Here is a 15,446-nt window from a genome sequence, read left to right on the forward strand (position 1 = left end):
TTAAAATAAAACCTTCTCCAGCTGGCTCTCTTCAGACCCTGACCAGTGTCCTGTGTTAGTCGGTAATCATTATATTGCTGGTTCACTGGTGTTTTTATAAAACAAATCTCCTACAGAACAAAAAATGCATTAATGTCAAGATTAAATAACAAACACGTGGGCTTTGATAATTATTTCTGATGGCAATTGGTTGCACTTTAATTCATTTAAGGGTATCAGTGTTAATTAGGTTGAAATGAATATCCACACAGCTGTTAATTAATAAAAAAAACCGTTTTTTTTTTCTTTCAATGTTGTGTGTTTATATCATGTTTTAACTCTATCATCTCTCCATATCATTAAACTGTAATTTGTATTTTCTGTCTACAAGAAAACATTTTTATTGTCTTTCAGTATCTTATACATTTTTGATGAGTTTCTGCTTTCAACCAAATACTTTAATTATATCAGTGGACTTATATTTACATAAGTCCACCTATCTCATAAAATAATGTATTAATCGTGTTTACAAAACCATTAATAATATGTTTCATATTAATACTCACTGCTACCAACTAAACTATCTTGAATGCTTCTGAGTCTTACCAGCTACCTAGTCGTAGGTGTCCACTCTACACAGAGTAAATTAGATTAAATAAATTGATGTTTTTCCAGTGTCACTTTCTTTTAAATACAAAATATACTGCTGTTAGAAAAAAAAATACACTTAATAAGATTACTCAAGCTAAATGTTAGATTTTTACAAATAAACGGACTTACAACGAAAGCTGAAATTACTTTAAGGCTATTTACTCATCTTTAGACAAATATGTAAATTTGTGACAGGGAAAAAAATAAAAAAAATAAAACGACGTCACAATCTCATCTTATCGGGAAAGCTAAATAGTTTTAACTCCTCTTTGTTCTGTGTACGTAATTTTCTAACTGTTGCGTAAACTAAGCCTGACAGTTTATGCTGAGGGAAAACTATCCCACACATGAACCAATCAGAAACGGTTACGAACTTCATATTGTTTTGCTGTATTTCTAACCAATAGGCACAGCTTTTCAGTAAGCTTCTGACCAATAATACGCGAGATTACTCAGATGTCTCCAAGAGGAAGTCTGATGTGTACACATTCGTGCCGACGGAGAGAAACAATCTTACTCAGAAGGTTTCATCAGAATTTGTTGTGAAGCGCTAACTGAAAGAAACAAAGTACGACAGAGACGTAAATCAAAACAGCTAGCGTAGGTTTTTTAAAGTCTCCAGTGACCAGGCAGGTGTTCATTCTGGTCGAGGTTTCTCTCCTCTCAGCCACCCTTCGGCTCTAGATGGGGGGCTGTTAGCGCCGAAGGATGGAGGATTTAACTTGGGATCACCATGGTTGCTGTGACGGAGTGGTGCTACATCAGCGGCCGCCGTGTCCTCGGAGGATGGGGCCCACTACTGTGCGTGGTTTTCGGCTCTCTGGTGGCCCTCCTGCTTCCCCTGATAGGGTTGCAGAACCAGTGCTGTGGCTCCACGAGGGGCATCAGCCAGCTCCGCTGCCAGCTGTGGGGGAGCTCACAGCCTCCTCCAGCTGTGCAGTCCACCAGCCTGACTGTCCCCTTCACTGCCCTGGATGTGCTGCCTCAGAGGACCAAACCCAGCAAAGGTACGGATGGCCTATTAAAGGCACTGGGAGTTTGTTTGTTTGTTTGTTTGAATCAATCTACTGCAGCTCGAGGTCGAAGCTCTACCCCAGACTTAAATCTGCCATGTCCTCAAACAGTTTGTTTTCTCACCATTGCCAAGGATTTGGTTCCATCCATCTTCTAAATCAACCTTCTTGTCTCTGCTAAAGAAAAGTACCTGCATTGTATGATTATATTGAGAATAATGGACTGTGTGAGTTTTCCTACTGCATCCTGTTTTACACATGGACCACAAAGTTTAATATTTTGGTATCCAGTGACCAGAGTTCAAACTGTTAACAACAATTCAAATTGTAATCGTACCACAACTAAATTACGCAGGTGACTTTTTGAAGGTTCTTAGTAGTCCTCACTTGTATTTAGGAGTATCAAAGTAAAAGGAAGTGATTATAATTGTTGACCACACTTTTCTGATTTTATCAGTTTAGAAAAAGTTAAAAATGATTAAAGTTTTTGGTTGTAATGTGACTAAAATAACAAATAAGAGTAATTAAAAACGTGTCTCAATGAGTACTTTGTAATAATTGTTATTCTGTACCCCAAGAATCTAGTTTCCTGCTGTATGTTTCACTTGCATCATTTCTGTTTTCTGAATGCAGAGACAGAGCTGGAGGCCAAAGCAGCGCTGCAGCAGGCTCTGGAGATGAAGAAACTTGGGAAGAGGGAGAAGGCTCACAAGCTGCTGGTGCACGCTCTTAGTATGAATCCTGACTTTGTGGACGCTCTGACGGAGCTGGGGACCATACTGGAGGAGGAGAAGGATGTGGTCCAGGCGGACCACCTCTACACCAAGGCCTTGGCCCTCTCACCGTGTAACGAGAGAGCTCTGGTCAGCAGAGACCGAACCCTTCCCCTGGTGGAGGAGATCGACCAGCGCTACTTCAGCCTAATCGACAGTAAAGTGCGCAGGCTGATGTCCATTCCCAAAGGCAACTCGGCGCTCCGTCGAGTGATGGAGGAGACGTACTACCACCACATTTATCACACCGTGGCGATAGAGGGCAACACCCTCACTCTGTCCGAGATCCGACACATCATCGAGACGCGCTATGCCGTACCCGGTAAGAGCCTGCAGGAGCAGAACGAGGCCATCGGCGTGGATGCAGCCATGAAGTACATCAACACCACGCTGCTGTCCAGATCAGGAGCCATCACCGTCGGCAACATCCTGGAGATTCACCGACGAGTGCTCGGCTACGTAGACCCTGTGGAGGGCGGTCGGTTGCGGACCAGCCAGGTGTTCGTGGGCCACCACATCCCACCACACCCCAAAGACCTGCAGCGACACATGGACGAGCTGGTCCAGTGGCTCAACTCTGAGGAAGCCCTGCAGCTGCACCCCGTGGAGTACGCAGCTCTGGCCCACTACAAGCTGGTGTACGTACACCCATTTGTAGACGGGAACGGACGCACGTCCCGGCTGCTCATGAACCTCGTGCTCATGCAGGCGAGATATCCGCCAATTACCATCCGCAAAGAGCAACGGGCAGAATATTACGCCACTTTGAACACGGCCAACGAGGGGGACGTGCGTCCCTTCATTCGATTCATAGCCAAATGCACGGAAATGACACTGGACACGCTGCTGATTTCCACAACGGAGTACGCCGTGGGACTCCCAGAAGCCGACCGGAACCAGGCCTGTCCCAGCTGCAAACAGACCATTCCAGCCCACAACTAAACCGGAGAGAAGAGGGAGCATGATGTACTCTTGCACCACCGTGCACCGTTTAATTTAGAAGTTTTTCTGTCTGTAGTTTCTTCTAAATTATGGTGTTCATTTGGCCAGAGTCAAACCATTAAACATCTTGCAAGTATTTTATTTTTCTTTAAGTGCAAACGGAAGTTTTGACTACTAACGTGAGGAAATTATTTAATTTTTAAGCTGCAATTTAAAAAGTGTTTAAATATTTGCCTTGAGGAAAAGTTGTTTGCTAATACTGTGAAGCACTTTCATGTATTTATTTTAAAATAAAAGTCATTGTTTCTTTACCATGCGCAAACCCCTTTTGACATCGAATGAGATTTTGGTTATAAAATGTCTAACAAAGATGCACAGGAGCATCTTAATTCAAATATTGAAATTATTTTCTTATGTTATTAGATGAGTGCAAAAATGCATGTCAAGTGTTTAGTTCTGTTAATATTGACTCATATTATAAAAACCTTAAATTTAGTTAAAATATACTAAAGTGTTCAAATGACAAAAAAAAATCCTGATACAGTAAAAAGTGCTCTGTTGGGTTTCCTTTTACATTCATTACTGCATGAATGTGTTGAGGAACAGAAGCAATGAATCTCCATTCTTCTGCCCCAAACTCTTGAATGGGCCTTGCTTCACAGTCCTTTCAAAACAGTTATCCTTTTTGCTGGTGCACCTTTTTCTTCCACTTAACTTTCCATAAATATGCCTGGATGTTGCATCCTGTGAACAGTGAGCTTCTGTCAAGCAGCTAGTCTTTCCCATCAATGTCTAGGCCTTAATTCTATAATAAGTACATCATCATATAGAATGTAAAAGAAAAAAAATCATTCTTTTAGAAATGCAAACTTCCAGAGTACTCAATCCATTACATTAATTTTAAAATATAATATACTAGGCTCACATAGATGAAAAGATGAAATGAACAAAGAAAATTTGCGGAAGAGACGTCAGGGCATAAGTGAAAAAGGAAGGGTGGCCAAATAAGTAATACCACCACGAAGGAGGGCAGGAGGGATGGACTGACCCAATACATGCAGAAAGACCTCAATCCACAGTTTGAATCCAGAACCTCCTTGAAGCCCAACTAATGAACTATTGGTCTTGTGTAATATTCAAATCTCCAAAAAAAAAAAAAAGTGAATTTAAGGTTTTCATCAACCACAAAAGCATTATTAAAAATGTATGCAATTAATCTATACGGTTCACTTTTTGATCACTACTAGAACATGAACTTTTCCATGGTCTAATTGATGCACCTGCAAACAAACTAAAATAAATTCTGAAAGCCTTTTATTCTTTTCAGATCCTCCAAATTTAAAACATGAACTTTAGAAATCATACAAAACAGCAAAACTCACAATACAACCATTTAGTACTGGACATTAAAACAGAAGATGACTTCAGACTGGTATTTACACTTTTAGTTCACTCTAGACATAGGGCACTGTGGTGAGAGCAACACATACCATCTGTAAATGTAAATCTGCTTTTATTACAAACTAAGGAGATCTTTGTTTACCGAACAGTATGTACAAGAACCCAACCTCTTCACCCCGACATGGAAAAACTGCATAGATTCTCCAAAGACCTACGTGTGAGATGACAGCCGTCGTTTGTTTTAGTGGGTTACCGTGGAGATCCTTTGACATGATTAAGGACGAAACGAACCTCTGAGGACAAAACCCGGGACTGAAGGGCACAGCGTCACCTTTCCAGTCGCACTTTCCCTTTAAAAGTTTCTCGCAACTCCGTTTACCGTTTATTTTCCCCACAAGCTGTGAAATTAAATTTACTCAACAGCTTCTCAAAACTAATAAGAAGTTCGTCTACAGACTCTTGGAGCGCCACGCGGTCGGACAATCGGTGAGCTGTTGATCGTCACGGAGTGAGCAAATATCTTGGAATACTAAAAACTTCACAGCAAGAAGGAAATCCAGTTCAACTCCGATAAATCCCCGCTTGGGCCGTAAACAAACATCGGTTTCTGAGACGTAACCGACTTGGTAGCGGACGCTGTTTTCTGTAACGACTGAAAGGATGCAATAAAACCGATAAAAGATAGGACAGTGTATCTGGAACGGCTCAATGACGACAGAAAAATCCAGCTTCAGGAGTGTCACAGCTTCTCTACTGTAAAACAAGCTCTCACAATGGATTAAAAAAAAAAAGTTAATCCGTATTAATTTGATGGATGAATTAGGTGCACTCCGTAATAACTTAACAATGACTAGTAAAACCACGCATCTGTAAAAAATATAATGGCTAAACATGTTTGATGCGTCCTAAGTAACACAAAATTAAAACGTCACCAGAGCACGTCCACACTATGTACACACAAACTATATTACACCATGTCAGAGCCTTTGCATATACTTTTTTTTTTCCCTTTTAAATCAATACAAGTTCGGCTGTTTTGAATATTTAAAAAATACTCTCAAGTAATCATCTATCAGATCCTTTAAACAGCAAGAAACAAAAGCAGAAAACTCAACAGCTTCACATATTTACACACAAATATAATACACTTTTCTTTTTTCTTTTTTTTTTTATACATATATAAACCAGTCTGGCAGTCAAACAATCAGTCACACCGGAGAAAAAATAAAAATTCTGTTTGTTTGGGTCTTTGACGGAGGGAAGGTGCATGACTGTTAAGGCAATCTTGCAGAACGGATGATGAAGGTGTGAGTGAGATTAAAGGGACTGTCAGGAAACCAACTACAGCAGAAATCACCAACACTAATTTGTAAGGACACAGGATGGCTTTCAGCAGGAGGAGTTCACAGTTCCCCTCGGCTTCGCTCACTTATTGAGAAGCATCTTTGCGAAGTCTGAATTTGACAAAGACCTCGGCTCTCCGGCCGCGTTGGCCGCCGTGCTGCCTGATGGCGGCGGCGGCGGCGCTCGCTCTGCTGCAGTCCCGTTCTCCACTTTGCCTGGAGGCGCCGGTTGGCGGTGCAAAGAGCGAGGGAGTAAAGAGAGCTGGGTGCGTCCTCTCCCTCTCCTGAAACGGGGAAACGTGGAATCACTTTTAGGAGCTGCAACGACAAGCAACACGCTGGAAATGCGGAAGAAATGCTGGTGAACTTACGATCCGTAAGCCTGACGAGGCATTATGTCTCCTGCGGGTCGGCTGGAGCCAGGCTTATCCGTCAGGTTTCTGCGTGGTGGGTTGCTAATGGCAACCGAGATTTTGTTACCCTCCACATCGATGCCGTCTAGTTTCAGCACCGCCTGAGACGCCTGCGTTTCATCTGCAAACTCAACATATGCCAGACCCTGCAAAGAGAGGTCAGTGCATCACAAACATGGCTCTCTTGGATATTTTAACTCTTCTGGCTTCTTTTATAGGATCTTGACAAAATATTCACAGCCACTGACCATTTCCACAATTTATGGCATCATAACCTCAAAATTCAATGCAATTTAATCTGTATTAATGTGATAGACAAACACAAAGTAGCACAGAAGTTTTTGTCCTACGTTCCAGAGGCAGAAAACTAATACTTCAGGGAATTGCTGCAGAAAATTGTTTACATCAGAGTATATTTATGTGTGATATCGGCCTAGTCAACACTGAAAATCTAATCTAGAAATGTGGCAACACTTAAAATCTGCTGTTTACTGTTACTGATCTGAAGTCTGACGTCGCACAAGCAATTTAGTTAAGAAAAAAAAAAACTGCGTCAAACTCCTCGAGGAACACAGAAGTTTAAACTTGTAACGCATCAAAACGTGGACAAGTTCAAAGGGCGTGAATACTTCTGCAAGAAACCGAATCTCTCACCTTCGGTTTCCCTGAGCGGAACGTGACGAGGCGAACGTCTCTGATGCTGCCGTGAGGTTTGCAGATCTCAGCCAGCTCCTCTTTAGTGCAGGAGAACGGCAGCCCAGAGATGAAGATTTTGTGTTTCTCCATCGATGTGTTGTACTTAAACACCTGCGGAGAACATCATTGTGAAAATGTGTTAAGTCTTCCCTTCCTAGGTAAACAAAACAATTGGGGAGTGGTTTCAAGGTACAACAACATTTTGACATGTTCACCATGTAGCAGGACTTTGTTCATCAAAATAATTTGAAGCACACATATGAATTTTCAGTGACTGGCTGCCCAATGAAAATTAAGCATTTTTGAAATCGAATGTGTTGTCAAAGGGACTTTAAGGTTTCAGTGTTGCTTTAAGTTTTAATCAACTTAAAGCAACAAAGGAAATTAACTCTTTTGTCCATTATATCAAAAGGTGTTCCAAGTTTCTGTTTTTATTTTTAACATAAAAATCTAAATGTTAAATGGGAGAAAAACAAAAATCAACACGACCCAGGAAAATTAACTTTCATGTCGTTTTTTTTAAATTAATAATTTTACATTTGCATAAGGTGGTAAATGTGATCCATTCCATAAACACTGAACTGGGAAGACTTTCTGATGATATTAGCACACATGTGTTCTCACCTTAAACTCGGGATTTTTGGTTTTGTCAACACAAGGTGACACAAACATGGGTCTGCCCTCCACCTCCTTCCTGTCCAGCTTCAGAGCTTCGGGGACCGCCGCCGCCGACTCAAACTGGACGTAGCCGTAGCCTCGGGAGATCCCTCTGTTGCCGGTGATCAGCTGGACCCGTCGGATCGGACCGCAGCTCTCAAAGAGCAACTTCAGCTTGGCCTCTGGGTCCTCCAGGGTGTACGCCAGGTTGCTGATGAACACGCTGCAGCTGTCGTCTCGCAGCTCACGCCGGTCGTCGTTCTGCCTCTGGGCGGCGACCGCTGACCCCTGCTGGGCATTCCTAGCTCCACCCGGGCCAGGCTTATTCCCAGGAGGGGCGTTCCTCCCAAACAGTCCGGTCTCAGTCTCCATGTACTCGTCTGGGTTGTTGTCACCGTTTCCTCTCTGCCTTTTAGGAGCTTGTAAAATACAGGGAGGAGAGGGGGTGGGGGGAGTCAACATTTCCCTGAATCGGAAAATAAAATGTAGGTTATTTTTCTTTTTTAAATCACTCAAACATTTTTACCCGATTCCTCAGTCCAGTCCCCCTGATAATCATCTTGCTCTGCTTTTCTCTTCTCCCCGCCTCGACTTTTCTTCTGGGCCTTTTTTTCTGCCCTGGCCTTCCGCCGCTGCTCCATTTTCTCCTCCTCGTGACGCGCCAGGTTGGTTTCTTTCTCTGCCGCCTGACAGATGGGCAGAACACGGGAACGTCAGCCGAACACAGCCGCACGCAAACAGTGCATCAGCACGGTGTGCAGGTGCACAATAATAGAGCGACGCTGCAGGGCCGTCGTACGCTCCTACCTTTGCTCGCTGCTCATTTATTCTGTTGAGCCGCGTCTCCGTCTTCTGCACCGCTGTGTCCCAGTCCTCCAACGTACCTGGATTAGAACACATCTATACGTGAACAGTCTGAGTGTGGAGTCAGTCTAATGTGGAAACACTTTCAAAAAGCAGAAAAGCTTTTGAAAAGCAGCTGCTACACCAATTGAAGTTTGAAAAGTAGAAGTAAGCAGGACATTTCTTCCAAGGGCTAAAGTCAGGTTGAGGCCGACATGCCTGAGGATGATGGTGATTGTTAGAACTCTGCAGAATGTGTATTCCAACATATTTCAGTAAATATTCATTTCTAATATTCAGCACATTCAGACTTTGCAGCAAACACACTAAGACGGTTCAAATATTTAGGAGCCTGGAAAACTGCTGCATATGTACAGTGCTTATGACTTGCTATGTGGTAAAAGGTTTATATGAAGCAATTTAAACTAAATAAATAGGTGCTATCAAGTTTAAGAAGACTGACATTTTTCAATGTCCTTAAATAAATAAAAGTGCGTTTCAACTGGGGATGCACGACATACGTAGGCATTAACGTCGGCATCGGTCCAATAAATTATAAAAAAATGTCTCCTCTTGCCATGTAAAAAGTTCTTTATTTCTCTGTTCTTTTTTTTTATTCCAGGATGAAACTCACCTTCTACCCTCTCAAAGGTGAGCAGGACTTCACACACGTGTTCTGGGTAATCTGAGGTGCACTGAACCGCTCTGTGGAGAGCCTTCCTGCAGTGAGTCATGTCTCCATAAGCTCTATGGGTCAGAAAGGAGGGGAAACAAATGCTTGGGGAATTAAGTCTATAAAGCCTTTCTGTGCCATTTTAAAATAAAGTTTCCCTCTTTTTGAGTCCATCTGACAAACCTCTCAAGGCTGTAGTACTCCAACCACATGTTGGCGTATTTGGCGTTCCCTTTAGTCATGATGTTATCCCACAGTTCTCTTGCTTTCTGCATGTTCTTGCAGTGGTGGGCCTGGTGGGCAGAGGATGTAAAAGATGACAAAATTCAGCTTTTCCTGTTCTACATCCTAAAAGGACAGAATATATTACATACTTTTGAATTGATTTTGAACAAGTCCTCTACAAACTGCACATTTGCATTTCAGTAGCTTTCTCCGCACTGATTTCATGAAGCTTAAAGGTTTTTGATGAAAATCGTGTGTTAAATCCCCATTTAGCCTTGACAAACATCCCATAATTGTAACAGCACTTACTCTCTTAAAAAGTGATTCGTCACAGAGGGTTTGCCTACCTCTATCCGAGCCCAAATCTGCATAATGGCACAAGACGGATCTCCGCTCTCACCAAACCCTGAGGTCACAAAACATGGAGAGATGTGTCAAAATAAAGAGCGAGTTCAGAGAAATGAGTCTCTGCAAGGCTAATGATTCAGATCAGTCATCCACTGCTGCCATGTTCTTGCTCCGGTGGAGGGATTGCTGCAAAGTCAAGACCACAACGGCGTAACCTCGTTTAGGTAAACAACGTCTCGCATTTCAAAACTATCTTGCAATGTATTATAAGCAGCATCATATTGGAGTGCATTTCCAATTTGGATTCATCTGGTTGCATGTTTCTGTTTAGATATTTGATCTGAACTCATGTTTATTTATTTCGAACAACAAGATGTATGAAAATAAGTCTGCCATGTAAAGATCCTTGACATCACATTGTGAATTTGCATGACAAACACACAGAACTGAACTGAATCAAAGTAAAGCTGATTAAAAAAAAAAAATCTGTTTCAGAGAAATCCACCCACTTTCTTCAACATCTTGCTTCAGGTAGTCTAGGGATCGAGAGAAGGCGGCGCGTAGCTCTTCTAGCTCTTTACTGGATTCTAGAGAACAGAAACACAACACCATCAGTTAAACGGTTGATCCCAGATTCACCTATGATGCAGCACTGCGCCCACCTTTACTGAAGTCCACTCGTCTCCGCAGGTAGTCGAGGTTCGCCTGCCATATTTCTACGTAATCCGTCGCTTGGATGAAACCTGCATTCAGCGCCTTTTCAAAAACATCTGAGCGGAAGGACAAAATGAGATCCGACACGCCGTCAAGGCAACGCGAGGCTTCTACAGAGGAACGGCAATATTAAAAACATGCAGAGGCGTCACTTCAGCCGTTACCTGACACACTCTGATGGTCGGCGCCGTGCCTCTCCAGAGCCTGCAGGTAGCTCTTCCACAGACTCATGGTCCAGGGACAGTTCCTGACGGCTCGCTCATGAGTGGACAGGACCAAATCCTTGATCTTCAACTGACGGTCCTAAAAAGAAATAAAAAAAATAAAATTAAATAAGAAAAGATGGGAGCATATCTGCCAAATCTACAACAGAACAACAAGCAAGATGTGTTGTTTTACACTTTAGGCTTGTGTATAGCAAACATCTTCCCACTAACACATAAGATAACCAAACATTTTTAAATTGCAATATCTTAAGGGACCTTAGGCATGAAATAAAAGAGAATAAGATTAAAACCAGTCAAATCTCTTTTACATTTTGCTGTCAGCGGTTGCAGATTTAATAATACAATTTCTTATGTTGGAACTAAAAAAAAACCCTTTAAAATAATAAGCCGCATCGTTCTAAAACAGAAATATCATATAAAGATGAAGACATAGAATACATAACGGTAGTACCCACCAAAACCAGCCTCTCACTCCAAGAATGCTGTTTGTGAGCATAATGTTTCCCAGTTAAAAGAAATGAGTGTTTTCACGTTTTATGTGTTCACTGTCAATACGAACACATCTGCAGATTTCATTACGAAACTGAATCAGTAAAAGCTCACTTTGTGTTCGTCTCTCTTCAACATATCTAGTAAGAGCGTCTTTTTAAGATCTAAACTGCAGGTTATTGAGAAAAAAAACAAATGTTTTTGTTTGTTTTTATTCATTGCCGGTATTACTAATTCGCTGAAGTATTCCTGTCGGACTGTTTGGAGAAAAGAAGTGCTGACTCAGAACAATGTTCTCCAGAGTAACACTGCTGGTCAACAGAGGAGCAGAAATTACAACATATGCATAAATGATGACAGATTTTCAGTTTTCCCAATTACAATATTTCTCACAAGTGGTCATTCATCACTGTGGTGGATTACAGGGAGAATGGGTTCACAACTGCATGCCTAAATAAATCACAGATTAGGGTGTCGGTGCGTTAAGTCTCCAGGCTGGTGCACTCACACAACATTTCTACTGACTTCCTCCTCCTCCTCCTCCTCCTCCTCCTCACTGAACAAGTCGTCTTATCTGAATCTGTCCTTATGAACTTTACTATATGTTCAACATTTAAGTCTGAGTTGCCGTTTTGCCGGTAACCTTCAACTAACCAGGCTTCTACAAAAGCAAAAGAAAAGCAAAAGAAAAAAAACCCCAAAAAGAAATCTGATTGAAAGAACACGATGGTGTCGGTCACTAACCAATACTTACGAGGTATGTGGTGTATTTAGTCCACATGTCCGGCACCAGGCAGTTCTCAGCCAGAGCCCGTTCAAATGTTATCTGGACGCGTGCCGGGTCGCCCTCCTTCAGTTCAAAATCAATGTAGGCTTGATATTCGGCCAGTTTGGGAGGTTCGGCTACCAGCTGCAGGAAGACGAGCGCAGGCGAGACATTATGTACTCGGTTGCAAAAACCGTGCATGTGATTAAAAGAAACTGAAGACAGCAGATCAAAAACATGGCCAGTCGCTTACCAGAGCCTCTTCGTAAGATTTGCACTTTTCCTTCTGCTGCAGAGCCTTTCTGTACAGATGGACGACCGTCTCGGGGACTCCGTTTTCTGACCACTCCTCATACTCTGCGTAGGTGGTCTCCATGTCTGCAGAACCACAAAACACATTACTAGACTGTGGATTTGGAACAATCAATAACTTTAACATACGTCTAACTTTGCCTACAACAAACTGAAGAAAGTGTCATCTTGTTAATATTAACATTTAAATGATGCAAGTCGGTCTTTCAGAAAGGCCACGACACAACAGGAGTCCTTCCCACTTTACAGCAATCCATCTGGACAGAGGAGTCGCCGTGCTCACCCATTAAGGGAACGGCCAGCTGGCGGCGAAACAGCGTATGAATTCGCTCGAGCTGAGCGGAGAGCAGCTCCTGCTCCTCGCGGCTGGGAATCCTGCCAGGGGGAGGCTGAGACAGAGGCGGCAGAGAAAACGACACTGAAATGTGGAGACTGCTTAAAAACGAGAGGAATTAGCTTCAGCGTTGACACAGCAGATAGAATGGTAATTATCCCTTAAATGGCCAGAGAGCGATCTAGGTATAACTCATGCATGTGGATGTTGGATATAGAGTCAAGTGTCTGGAAACACACACCTGCACTGTGGACAAAACCGCGTTCTCAAACTCTCTGTACGCCTCCCACAGGGTCTGTCCCTTGGTCATGTGAAGCCCCACCGCCGTCACCGCTCTCTCAAAGATGGACCTCACCTTGTCTATCCCACCTGGTGACCCCATGCCACCAATAGAGTACTGGGCGTATTCGAGCCAAATATCCGGACCTGCAAAAATAAAAAATAAAACAACAACAACAACATAATTAAACTTCATTTAAAGAGCCAAATATGAAACCAAACAGTCTCCGTGGAGGAGGCCCACTCACAGATGTAGTCTTTCACAGCTCTCTCAAACAGCTCATACACTTTCTCTCGGTTTGAATCCTCCTCGGTCAGCCGGATCTCATCTTTGAGCCAGTCGAGCCAGATCTCTGGAGGGTTGAAAAACAAAACGTTTTAGTTGCGGCTCGTTTGGAAATCCTGCCTCCTTTGACATCTGAGCTGGATCAGACAAACAAACCTTCGGTTAGAGGGAAAAGTTCGCTCATCTTCTGTCTCGCCTTTCGCAGGCGGAAAAGCTCTCCCTCCTGCTTGAGAAGTTTGATCAGATCCACGTGGCAGTTGTAGTCGAAGGCGTTGATCGACAGCTGCAACGATTCATAAAAACAAGTATGACAAAGTCTGACGAGAACTTAAGACAAGCACATGAAGCTAAAATAGGTTTCGCGTTCAAGCTCGTATCGCTGAGTTTTGAAGAAAAAAGAAAGTGAACTTGGTTGTTCTTGTCTTAAATGACTGCAGGATTTTTCCTTCACACTGACTCATGAGTATTTCTATAAAGAGCACATTTAGTCACTCGCTTTCCTTCCTTCCAACTAGAGCTCAACGATCCTTAGATCTTCCAGACATCATCTCAAAGCTCCTCCAGCTGTTTGGGTCCTAAGACATCATTTAGAAACCATTTTCTGAAATAAATTTGCTTTCCAGTTAAAATGTTCCTTCGTGCAAACCCTATGGTTTGGAGCTCTTTAATGAAAAGCACAGAAATACAGCCAGAGTTGTCTCCAGGTGTACAAAGAAATATGAGTAGAGAAATGTTTCCCCTCTCTGGATTTTCACAAATCTTTCATTTCTACATTTTTCTGGTAGTCTTTATGGCACTTTATCACAAAAAATATTTACCTCAAATTCCACATATGCAGAGAAAGACTGGGCAGTGTTAGTTTACAGATTTATGGGGTGTGAACTAACTTTCAATTTTAATACAATTTAATGGTACAATCTGGAACACAGTATGTTGTCTTTGATAGCTTTATTTTCTTTTCCAGGACAAAAAGAACCGATGTTTTAATAATTATACATGTAAGCCAGATCCAGATAAAAGTGTCAGCTGCACCACACAGCGCAATAAAATAGACATGATCCAGATTTGGATGCTGTTTTACTGATATCCAGTTGACCTATTAATTAGTAGCTATGGTTATGATTAAATATTATATGACGTATTTACAGAATACACGAGAGGTAATTAGATTTTTTTTTATGTTTTAATGCAGCCGTCTTAACATAAAGTTCGTGTTGAACTATGTTTAATTCAGTTCAGTCTACCAAACTGGAAGCTGAACAACATCATTATTACTCCCGTCTCTCTGAATTGACTGCTGGATTGAGCAGTCAATTCATTTTAAACAATATTTGATGTGATTCTGCTTCTTACTGTGACTCCATCATGTGGAGTAAAGTGGCGGGTGATGTACGACAGGCGGTTAGCATCACAGATTAGCGCTAGCTAATCACGGCGTGCAAACTACGACATATCTAATGCGTGGACTTAAACGTTTTAATGGTCGCTAAAACGACCAAATCTGTTTTATTTAATCCATATCAGCTCAGCGTTTGCTACTGTTTTCCCCCCTGGTGGTTAAGTGTGTTCACCACTCATTCATTCTCATTAGGTGCTCGGCTAGCGGTGGTTAGCCGAGCAGCTTGGCAGGGCTGCTACTCAGTTACCTGTTCCTCCAATCGCTGGATCTCAGCTTCATTTTCCTTCTCATCCTCAGAAGAGTCTTCCTCTTCGTCTTCGGAGTTTTCTACACCCATGCCCTCCTCTTCGTCCGATTCCATCTCCCTTTCCTCCATTCCTGCTTCTTCCTCCTCCTCCATATCTTGCAACTGCGTTTGCTCTGCGTTGCTTGGCGCTGCCATGTTGGAAAGGCTGTCTGCCTGGTAACAACAAGGCGACACGATGATAGAAGCGGGTTGTATGGTAGGCCGTTGTAGTATGGAATTAACCCACACAGTTGTTTGTTTTAGGTCGGGGTTTTGCAACCTTTACTATCCAAAGAGTCATTTTAGCCCCACAAATACATTACCTTTTAAGTAAAAACAAATTATAAGTTTTTGAAGACGCCTATTTCTAGGTTTTTAAATGAAGATCAAGAAAAAA

General features: G+C 42.4%; 2 protein-coding genes across 2 annotated transcripts; one reads left to right on the forward strand and one right to left on the reverse strand.

The window, feature by feature from the left end:
- Nucleotides 1-1,046: 1,046 nt before the first annotated feature.
- ficd (FIC domain protein adenylyltransferase) lies at nt 1,047-3,680 on the forward strand. The gene is made up of 2 exons (XM_007559135.2): nt 1,047-1,637; nt 2,277-3,680. The coding sequence occupies exons 1-2, from the start codon at nt 1,364-1,366 to the stop codon at nt 3,356-3,358; spliced, it is 1,356 nt and encodes a 451-aa protein (XP_007559197.1). The 5' UTR covers nt 1,047-1,363; the 3' UTR covers nt 3,359-3,680.
- Nucleotides 3,681-4,659: 979 nt separating this feature from the next.
- Nucleotides 4,660-15,248, reverse strand: sart3 (spliceosome associated factor 3, U4/U6 recycling protein). The gene is made up of 19 exons (XM_007559136.2): nt 15,011-15,248; nt 13,521-13,647; nt 13,327-13,431; nt 13,041-13,225; nt 12,749-12,854; nt 12,407-12,531; nt 12,142-12,297; nt 10,836-10,974; nt 10,620-10,727; nt 10,467-10,544; nt 9,957-10,015; nt 9,568-9,677; nt 9,346-9,458; nt 8,676-8,752; nt 8,395-8,554; nt 7,836-8,287; nt 7,170-7,322; nt 6,474-6,661; nt 4,660-6,386 (listed from the first exon to the last, which is right to left on the reverse strand). The coding sequence occupies exons 1-19, from the start codon at nt 15,203-15,205 to the stop codon at nt 6,185-6,187; spliced, it is 2,838 nt and encodes a 945-aa protein (XP_007559198.1). The 5' UTR covers nt 15,206-15,248; the 3' UTR covers nt 4,660-6,184.
- Between the last annotated feature and the right edge of the window lie 198 nt (nt 15,249-15,446).

Source organism: Poecilia formosa, unplaced genomic scaffold (assembly GCF_000485575.1).
Source record: "Poecilia formosa unplaced genomic scaffold, Poecilia_formosa-5.1.2 Scaffold103, whole genome shotgun sequence".
NCBI classification, from domain to species: Eukaryota; Metazoa; Chordata; class Actinopteri; order Cyprinodontiformes; family Poeciliidae; genus Poecilia; species Poecilia formosa.

Coding starts and splice junctions, on each gene's coding strand:
- ficd (XM_007559135.2), top strand. CDS start 1,364: ATGGTTGCTGTGACGGAGTGGTGCTACATCAGCGGCCGCCGTGTCCTC. Junction 1,638..2,276: donor GAGGACCAAACCCAGCAAAG/GTACGGATGGCC, acceptor TTCTGAATGCAG/AGACAGAGCTGGAGGCCAAA.
- sart3 (XM_007559136.2), bottom strand. CDS start 15,205: ATGGCAGCGCCAAGCAACGCAGAGCAAACGCAGTTGCAAGATATGGAG. Junction 13,648..15,010: donor TCCAGCGATTGGAGGAACAG/GTAACTGAGTAG, acceptor GAATCGTTGCAG/CTGTCGATCAACGCCTTCGA. Junction 9,678..9,956: donor AGATTTGGGCTCGGATAGAG/GTAGGCAAACCC, acceptor TCTGCCCACCAG/GCCCACCACTGCAAGAACAT.